The sequence below is a fragment of the Chanodichthys erythropterus genome, chromosome 12 (assembly GCF_024489055.1).
Source record: "Chanodichthys erythropterus isolate Z2021 chromosome 12, ASM2448905v1, whole genome shotgun sequence".
Lineage (NCBI taxonomy): Eukaryota > Metazoa > Chordata > Actinopteri > Cypriniformes > Xenocyprididae > Chanodichthys > Chanodichthys erythropterus.
Window position 1 is genome coordinate 52446040 of NC_090232.1, and position 10558 is coordinate 52456597.

General features: G+C 37.1%; 1 protein-coding gene across 2 annotated transcripts; it reads left to right on the forward strand.

The window, feature by feature from the left end:
* On the forward strand, positions 1-10558 carry LOC137031778 (NLR family CARD domain-containing protein 3-like). 2 transcript variants are annotated; one of them, XM_067403045.1, is made up of 7 exons: positions 1-168; positions 4316-4516; positions 5192-7054; positions 7189-7362; positions 7867-8040; positions 9318-9364; positions 9443-10558. In XM_067403045.1, exons 2-7 carry the CDS (start codon positions 4374-4376, stop codon positions 9970-9972), a joined length of 2931 nt encoding a protein of 976 aa, XP_067259146.1. In that variant the 5' UTR covers positions 1-168; positions 4316-4373; the 3' UTR covers positions 9973-10558. The 2 variants fall into 2 exon arrangements, with proteins under 2 accessions (XP_067259146.1, XP_067259147.1); XM_067403046.1 differs by having other exon boundaries at positions 5234-7054.

The following is a 10558-nucleotide window of genomic DNA, read 5'->3' on the forward strand; positions in this document are numbered from 1 at the left end:
ATCTCACTTAAGATGGCGGAATACCCTTTGAAGTTCACTTTGAAGAGCACTGAGGGTCGAATGGAACACACCCAAAGTCACCTTATGTGACCAGAAAACAAAAGTAAAAGCAGACACGGAAGAGACGCCAGTCCGGAGATGCAGTCTATATAACTTCGTTATGCTGTGGTAAGTTCAGAAGTTATTCTTTGTTAGTGCAGGTGATAATAGAAATACGCTGCAGGGATTTCAAACAGAAGATGTTTGCTAAGCTTTGTTTTAAAAGTGCGAGACAGGAGTTTTAGTTTAATTTATCGACAGAACTTTAATGTTCTTATGATAGTTTCATACTACAAGTAGCTATACTATCCAGAAAAAAAAAAAAAAAAGAAAAAAAAAAGTTCGTCAACAAAATACTTAATTTCATAAACAACTACTCTTACTGCGTGCGTGCATGTCTGCGCATGCGTGTACAAGTTTATATTTTGATAAGGATAGTAAAACCTGAGGTGGATGACATGGATATATATATATTTTTTTTAAATGTAAAAATGCAGAAAGTTTACAGTGATGGGTAGGGTCAGGGTTAGTGTAGGGGGACAGAATATACAGTTTGTACAGTATAAAAACCATTATGTCTATGGAGAGTCCCTACAAGGATAGTGAACCAGACATGTGTGTGTGTCATGGAGAAGAATTAGATTTATATTATTTTCCTATAATATTGAAGTTGTTGAAATTGTAACAATAACAACTTTTTCTCTATCAAAAATAACTATTTTGTGATACTCATATCGTAATACCTCACCTGATTATTTTTTAAGGGTCAATCAATCAATTTCCTCCACACTGCATGTGGTGTTTGTGCACCTTACTGCAGGTACCTTGAAATAACAGACCACAGAGTTTAGAAAGACGTAGAAAGTACAATTCCAAAAGCCAAACATTTCAAAATAAACCATCACTGCTAAGAATATTGACATTGTTGGCTGCCATCTTTTGTGTCTCTGTTCAAACACTTCAATTTCCATTTAATGACCACTGCATTATTTCCTTTAAGTATGAAAATACTCTCTACTTTTTGCCTCAACTTAGGATAAATTGATGTTTTCTACACCACCACTGTCATATAACTGAATCTTTTTGAAGATTTCTCTCAAGGACATCTGTGAGGCGGCCGGCTGGTCCTCGCCGTCCACTTTTGTCAGATTTTATAACTTGGACATCCCGACCTTACATACTCGGGTCCTCTCAGTGTGAAAAGACGACCTCCCTGAGCTCCGTCATCACACGCTCTCAAGGGCCTACCGGCCCCTGTGTCCAGGGTTCGACGGCTTTCAGCCCTTCACATATCCTCTGGGCCCCTCTGCTCAAGTTATGTTTTGTCATTCCCTGTCGCGGCACGGCATGATTGTATTCGTTCCCCATACGCAGTATGAGTGAGAGTATCGAAAGGGAACGTACTCGGTTACGTACGTAACCTTGGTTCCCTGAGATACGGGAACGAGTACTGCGTACTGTTGTAAAAGGCTTCAGCAAGGAGGAAAAAGGAGCTTTTCCCCATACGCAGTACTCGTTCCCGTATCTCAGGGAACCAAGGTTACGTACGTAACCGAGTACGTTCACGTCTGAGAAAATCAGCGGCAGGACCGTTAACTGCCACAGCTGAACGTTTCCATGGATACATGTTGTATATCTTAACAAATTGCGCCAAACAATCAGGTGCATTTGATCATCACTTGGTTGTATCTCCCAGTGTGGCCATATTACACTCTTTTTGTTTTGTTTGTTTTGTTATTTGAGCAGCATGTGTCTTAAGTGTAATAACCTAAATAATGTTTTTTTTTTAAATAACTTTTATAATAAAAAACACCTTGTCACCTGACCAACAGTTTGACAGGTAAATGGCTGGGATACTTTTATTTGTCTTGTCTGTGTTATTTTCCACTTTATTTTCCAGCATTTTTGTGCTTTTTCCATTCCTTAGCTGCATTCATCAGTTGACGTAAATTCTAAGTTAAAATTATTAAAGGATTAGTTCACTTTCAAATGAAAATTAGCCCAAGTTTTACTCACCCTCAAGCCATCCTAAGTGTATATGACTTTCTTACTTCTTATGAACACAATCGTAGAAAATATTAATAAACATCCTTACACATCCGAGCTATAATGGCAGTGAGTGGGACCAATGAGTATGAGCTGAAGAAAGTGTCTCCATCCACATCCATCCATCAGAAACGAGACCTTCTGAGGCGAAGCGGTGCATTTGTATATATATATATATATCCATATTTAACATGTTATGAAGTAAATATCTAGCTTCTGCCAGAAAAATTGAACTGGCATTGCGTCAGTTACACTTTTTCCGTAAGTTTAATAGGGAAGGCATAGGACGTAGCGTAAGCTTTGTGAACTGCAATAGTTTTACACTTTCTGCAAACATTGAATACAGAAGGCCATCTGGCTGAAGCTAAATATTTCACTTCATAACTTATTAAATATGGATATATTTTTTTTACACAAACGAATCGCTTCTTGGGGTAAATTTAATTTGAAAGTGAACTAATCCTTTAAGAGCACCTGGGATTCAACCCTATTTTCTTTATGCATGTGGAACAAGTAATGAATTGTAGCCTATATTCAATTAAATTCCTTTGTCTGAGTTGCAAGGTGTCATGTCTGATAATAAATACATGGGTGACTGGATTTTCAAGTGTTGTTATGGAAATGTCAGATGAGGGACGGAATAAGGACATTTGCAAACTGTCCAGGATAAATGTCCTCGGAATGTCTTCCAGTGAATGTTACAAAGCCGACCAACTGCTGACCTAAGAGGATGTTCGCAACATCTAGGGGATGTCCTCTGTTTGTAGGGTAATATTCTTGACGTCAGTGAACAAATACATAGATACACGCTTAATGCTTGTCTCCTAATTGTCTGGTGGTAGAACTACTGTGCCAGATGAACAGTATGCAACAGGTTTGGTTTGAAGTGCTTGTCTGTGTGAAGAATATATAGCCTTTCGCCACTGATAACAGCATCATCGAAAACTCAGCTTGATTTAAAAAACAACACATCCCAGAGCAAGAAATTAATGCTATTAATGAAGGTTTACAGTAACGGATGCAACTGCTAATGTGGTATTAGTAGTGGCCTATGATAGATGTATTCTGTGTTTCTGAATGGGCAGTTGTGTGATCAACAATAACATACAGTAGCACTGGAATTACACAACATTCAGTGGCACACGCCACTCACAAACTGACAACATGTTTAAAAATATATTACCAATTTGTAAATATGTTTAATTATTTTTTAAAATCATAAAATTAGGCTATATATTTAGGATTTTTTTGTCACAATTACGTCTGTATCTAGCTGCTCAACTCATCTGTCATTCACTACTGGAGGAGCCACAACATATGGTGACATGTCAGTAACTAAGCATAGCAGCTTGTGCCAGTAACTTCATGTCACTTAGTGAATGATTGTGCACATATTGTACTTTTTTACACCTGGATAATTGCATGTTATTTGATTTTGAAATATGCTACAATAAACCTGGCTTTCATGTGTGGGGCAACACTTGAACATGACTTACTCATAATTACTGTAAGGTTTTAGAAGTAGGAAGTAGAATATTTAGGGTAATACATGAAGACAGCATGAAGGCTAGAATGAGATGGTTTAGTGAGTGTGCATTGCGAAATAATAGATGTTTCTGCACCTCAGGGTGGGTGCAGAAATACTATTTAAAATTAGTTTTGGAGAAATAATTTATAATAAAAATCTTAATATTAGCCTATCAGTCTTTTTGTTAATACAGTGCAGTGAATAAATATCCTGTGGTCTTTCAGTTGTTTGTATAATCTAAGTTTAGCATTAAACAAAGTGCCAATCAATTTTCCGCTAATTCTTTTTTTGTGAATTGGAGTATGTGCAGAGGATTGTGGGTGATGCGAAGGATTTAACTGGCTGAATGATGGACACAAAACAAAAGCTTTCTTCCAAGGATCCTTCAGACTGAGATGGCCTTACCTGAATGTTGTCTTCTGATTGAGAAACACACTGAAGTGCAAGTGCAGAAGGAAAAAAAAATATAATGCAAACATCCAATGTTTACAGTGATAATCAGATAGCCTATTAGTTTAATTTGCAGGTTAGGTTTCTGACCTCAGAAACTAGTAGTGTAAGTCTGGGTGTTACAGATTTTGAAGAGCAATGGAGCTTAAAAAGTACTGTTTTACTCCATGAATCTGAGAGATGAAACATGATTTTTGCCAGTAAATTTGCCAGTAAAATTACTGTACATTTGTTTTTATTGTCCTTTTGAAGGTAATTAGCAGATTAGTGCCTTAAATCTGGAGACAGAGTTGGGGAACACACATCGAAAATGCATCACTGTGAGGAGATAGAGGAGGACAGGATGGAGAAAGAAGAGTATGGTGCAGGATCCAGCTGTGTGTCAATGAAGAGTGATCAGTCCATGCAAAACCCCATTGCTTTCAGTGATGGAGCCATGACCTCTGACCCCAGGTACAGTAAGATGCTCATGTATGCATTTGGCAGATGCCATCAAAGCAATTTACAGATATTTTTTTCAGTTAGCATTGGAAATTCCATAAATTCCACTCTGATAAGAGACTTCTTTCTTAGGGGGTTCCACAAAGCCCCATATTTGCCCCTATTCTTGTTTCTTTATACCCTGATAAGCAACATCTTTAAGAGTATGGGGTTTCTTTCCACTGCTATGCCAATGAAAAACAATTGCAATTCCCATTAAGGCATTATAACACACATATTTGGGATTTATTTTTAGCTTTTTTAAGCAACATTAAAAAAAAACAAAAAACAAAAAAAAAACAAAAGAACTGTCATTACATTCTAATGTGTTTTTTTTTTCCTAATGTTTTTTTTTTTTTTTTTAAGTCCAGCTCACACAGCTCCTCTGACATCCTCTCTTTGTTTTAGAATCAACTGCAAAGCTTTGAATAATTGGACAATCTGATCTCCCTTTGAGATCAGAAAAGCAAAAATTAAGTGGGTCCAAATTTGTGGAATTAGCTACCGATGCATATTAGCCCATTCCAGTCTCTATTAATTTTTAAATTTATGTGGAAAGTACATTTAATATATTTAGATTATAATGCTGTGTGAACTTTTTCATGCATAAATTTAGTTGATGTTGTGTATTTTGTATGTTTTGATCAGATCTGTGCCATCCACTTCATCCTGTTATCACATCCATATCAGGCAGAAAAAAACTGAAGCAGTCCTGCAGACACACACACTGGAGACTGTAGACCTGCAAAGAGTCAAAGACCAGCACAAAACCAGCATGAAGAACAAGTATGAGAGATTATTTGAGGGAATCAAATGCAAAGGGAATCAAACCCTCCTGAACAGGATCTACACACAGCTCTACATTATAGAGGGAGAGGGTGAAGGAGTGAATGAAGAACATGAGGTTTTGCAGATGGAGAAAACAGCCAGAACACAACACTCACAAGACACTCCAATCAACTGCAATGACATCTTTCAAGCCTCACCTGAACCAGGATGTGAGGAGAAAGACCAGATCAAGACTGTTCTTACTAAAGGCATCGCTGGAATCGGAAAAACCGTCTCTGTGCAGAAGTTCATTCTGGACTGGGCCGAGGAAAAAGCCAATCAGGATGTAGATTTCATGTTTGTGCTTCCATTTCGAGAGCTGAACTTGATCCGAGATCATCAGTACAGTCTTCACAGTCTTCTGCTGGACTTTTATCCTGAACTTCAAGATCTGGACTCAAAGATTTATGAGGAGTGTAAAGTTGTGTTCATCTTTGATGGTCTGGATGAGAGCAGAATCACACTGATGTTTTCAGATGCTCAGAAAGTTTCTGATGTGACTGAGACTTCATCAGTGGGTTTGTTGATGTCAAACCTCATTAAAGGAGAACTGCTTCCCTCTGCTCTTATTTGGATTACCTCCAGACCAGCAGCAGCCAATCAGGTCCCACCTGAATACATCAACCGTCTGACAGAGATTCAGGGATTCAATGAGCCTCAGAAGGAGGGATATTTCAGGAAGAGAATCAGTGATGAGCATCAAGCCAGCAGAATCATCTCACACATCAGAAGAGCAAGAAGCCTCCACATCATGTGCCACATACCTGTCTTCTGCTGGATCTCATCCACTGTGCTTCAGAAGCTCCTGAAAGAAGATCTGAGTGCAGACATCCCTCAAACTCTGACTGAAATGTACATCCACTTCCTGCTGATTCAGATCAACATGAGGAATCAGAAGTATGAAGAGAGAAATCCAAAGAAACTCCTGAAGTCCAACAGAGAAGTGATTGTGAAACTTGCTGAAGTAGCTTTCAAACAGCTGATGAAGGGCAATGTGATGTTCTATGAGGAGGACCTGAAAGAGAGCGGCATAGATGTCACAGACGCCTCAGTGTATTCTGGGATTTGCACTGAGATCTTTAAGGAGGACTCTGTGGTTCACCAGAGAAAAGTCTACAGCTTTATTCATCTGAGCATTCAGGAGTTTCTTGCTGCTTTCTATTCATTTTATCATTATGTTATCAAAAATGTTGAAACACTGCAGTTTTGTGATGTGATACATAATCTGCATAGGGATGCTGTAGATAAAGCTCTTAAGAGTGAAAATGGACACCTGGATCTGTTTCTGCGGTTCCTGCTGGGCATCTCATTGGAGTCCAATCAGAGACTCTTACAGGATCTACTGACACACACACAGAGCAGCTCAGACAGCATCAGGAGAACCACACAGTACATTAAAGAGAAAATCAAAGATGGACATGGACTCTCCACTGAAAGATCCATCAATCTGTTCCTCTGTCTGCTGGAAGTGAAAGATCAGACTCTGTCTAGAGAGATTCAGGAGTTTGTGAAGTCAGACAAACACTCAGAGAAGAAACTCTCTCCTGCTCACTGCTCAACAATCGCCTACATGCTTCAGATGTCAGAGGAGGTGCTGGATGAGCTGGACCTCAAGAAATACAACACATCAGATGAGGGAAGAAGAAGACTGATACCAGCTGTGATCAACTGCACAAAAGCTCTGTGAGTTTTTTAATGTCTTTAATCATGTTTTCATCCTTTTATTTGAATGTCTTGTACAAGAATGTAGATGATATTATTGAAATACAGTTGAAGAATGAGGTAATACAGTTCTCATGTGTTTTACTGTATTTCAGTCTTGCTGGCTGTAATTTCACTGCTCATTGCTGTAAGAGTTTGTCATCAGCTCTACAATCCTCAAACTGTGTCCTGAGGGAGCTAGACCTGAGTAACAATGATCTGCAGGATTCAGGAGTGAAGCTGCTCTCTGATGGACTGCAGAATTCAAACTGTCAGCTGGAGATACTGAGGTGTGCAAGATTTGATATTTAATATGTTGGATGCTTAATACTGTGTACATTGTTTAGCACTAATAGTGAGTGTTAGGGATTCAAGCATATACATTTGGAATTTTAGCAAATTGTTTGAAGCTATTTCAACAGTTTCACTTAATTTTACACTTTAAACTTCACAAACCAAATGGCCTTGATGCACAAATTTTGACTGACTAGATATTCTATTTAAAACATGCCTATTACACAAACTACAGCTCATCTCCATATTTTTTTCAATTTAATAGGTTTTAGAAAGAATGTTACAAATATTCATGTCTGTATTACTTTGAATTTAATCAGTTAATGAAGTATTGTGTAGATAATACTTTTATAACTTTCAATCTAAGTACACTTTCACTATAAACAAAACTATACAACTCTGAAACATTGTAATCAGGCCGTCTTTGTAGATTTAGAGACATATTAATAATGGACATGGGTATTTTTCTATACTTATCAGACTGTATTGTGTGTCTGTAGGCTGTCAGGCTGTATGGTTACAAAGGAAGGCTGTGGTTATCTGTTTTCGGCTCTGAGTTCAAACCCCTCACACCTGAGAGAGCTGGATCTGAGCTACAATCACCCAGGAGAATCAGGAGTCAAGCTGCTCAACGACAAACTGAATGATCCAAACAACAATCTGCAGATACTCAAGTATGTCAGGCAGTTATGACTCATATATGTGTCTGTATGTCATTGAGGTCATCTTAGAGATTTCTGTTTCTGTTCTGAACTGAACCGTTGAAACAAGCCATAAGAGACTGTCATTATCATTCATCTATTCCATTTATTTTGATCATCTTCTTTTTCACCAGTTTCTGCAGTTTTGTTCAATAAAGCCTCAGTTATTGCATTCTACTTACCATCTTGCTCTTGAGTCTGTGTATCCTGGCACAAGCATGTTAAAGCTTTTGTGTTTAATAAATTTGATGCACTCTTCAGGTGTGGATTTATAAAATAACATTTGAATAAAAGCTTAAATTAAATATGTTCATCATATGAATTGATTGCATCTTTTCAGAAGACTTGGTTTAAACCGCTTGATTCATATGACTTTTACGATGCCTTTATGTCCTTTATGGATCTTGAAATATTTGGCTGCGTGGAATTTCAAAGCAGGGACAGAAATCTTTCAGGTTTCATTAAAAATATCTTTATTTGTATAAAGATATGACAAGTTCATCAAGTGTATTAAGTTCAAGTATACTTTATGTAGTAAGTATACTATCAATGCACTAGTAGTATACTTACAAGTGTAGTATTTCAATATTACTTGGGACTAAAGTGGCCCAATTTTTAGTGTATAAAGTGTAACAGTAGTAAACTTTGAGTACACAACTATTTTACAACTACATTTTTCATTTGTACTGCAACTACTACAAGTGAAATTATAGGTATACTGATAGTTTACTAGTTAAATTATTGTAGCACGTTTTTAGTTTATGACGGTACACTTTGAAGTATACTCTCAGTATTACATATTAAATGTACTTTAAATATACTAATATGCTCCTATTTAGGTATTATTTGTATACTTAATATATACATTTAACTGTAATTTAAGTAGATTTGAAGTAAGTTTCTATGTACACTACCAGTGTAAAATATGCACATTTTCATAAATAGTCCACTGATAATTATATTTCTGAGAAGTACATAAAAAGTAGACTGAAAGTAGTTTTTAGTTTAAAATATGTATACTAATACCACACTTGAATAAACTTTTTTATTTATTATTTATTTATTTTTTTTTGTAAGGGGAGGGAGGAGAAATTATGCCACAATTGTAATTGTTGGTTGAACTATTCTTTTAACATACTCATACTAAAAGCCAAAAGACCTATTATTTTGATTTCATTTTATTTGCAATTTTAACAATCTTCTCAAACCAAATCATTTTTGTTTGTGTGCATGTTTTTGTCAATGTATAGTTTGGACCATGGAGGACATTTCAGAATCACACCAGGACTGAGAAAATGTAAGTCCTCACAGACACACACAAACACACACCTCTCCATGATTTCAAAGTTGTTCTGATCTTTCTTTCTGTGTTCAGATGCCTGTGATCTCACACTGGATCCAAACACAGCACACACTCAACTCATCCTGTCTGAGGACAACAGACAAACAACATTTGTGAAAGAGCATCAGCCCTATCCTGATCATCCAGAGAGATTTAATGATCGAGAGCAGGTTCTGTGTCGAGAGAGTCTGACTGGACGCTGTTACTGGGAGGTTAAATGCAATGGCTCAGGTAATGTAGCAGTGGCATATAAAGGCATCAACAGGAAAAGTGGGATTGACTCTTCGTATGGATTCAATGAAAAGTCCTGGAGTCTGAACTGTTCTGATGAGAATTACACTGTCTGGTACAATAATAAGAGCACTGATTTATCTGGCCCTTCAGCCCGCTCTAATAGAGTAGGAGTGTATGCGGACGTGTTGGCCGGCACTTTGTCCTTCTACAGTGTCTCTGACATACACACACTCACACACATATACACATTCAACACCACATTCACTGAACCCCTCTATGCTGGATTTGGTGTTTACCCAGATTCTTCAGTGTCTCTGTGTCAGATTTAACAATTCAAACTTTATAAGTATTAAAAATAGCCAGCTATAATTTTTTTTTATAATATGTTTATTAGAAAACAAAAGCATCTCCAAAAGAAGTACAAATGAATAATTCAATTGTAATTTGCTGTGTGTTATTTATTTGTTTTTTTCTTTGAAAATGACCTCAAAACAATTGCAATTGTCAGGTGTATGTTTTTTTTTTTCTGTTTAGTTTGTGTGTTTTGGTTGTGGTTTGCCTGTGCTCCCTTAGCTTATTAGTTCCCACAGTTCTTAATTAATTTCGCATTTAGTTTCCTCTGTTCTCATTTCAGTTTACATGGTGGTGTATTATATCATTCCTTGAGTTACCTTTGTGAATGTATTATTAAAGATTGTTTCTTTGAATCTCCAATGTTGTGTGGTCATTTCTACAACCACCCCATGTTTAAGAACACACCTAAAAAATAATTAATTGGATTTACCAGTCCTCCAGCTGCTCTGCCTGGAGCAGGAGCAGCAATCCCTCAGGGACTATACCAGAGGATTTCTACAACTGCTGTGTCTTACAAACATTCCTAATCTTTCCTTGTGTGTATTCTATCAGACCAGCCAT

Excerpts from the sequence above, each read along its gene's own strand:
- LOC137031778 (XM_067403045.1), top strand. The coding sequence starts at position 4,374 with ATGCATCACTGTGAGGAGATAGAGGAGGACAGGATGGAGAAAGAAGAG. Across the intron at positions 7,055-7,188 it reads ATCAACTGCACAAAAGCTCT|TCTTGCTGGCTGTAATTTCA; the intron begins GTGAGTTTTTTA and ends ACTGTATTTCAG. Across the intron at positions 8,041-9,317 it reads AACAATCTGCAGATACTCAA|TTTGGACCATGGAGGACATT; the intron begins GTATGTCAGGCA and ends GTCAATGTATAG.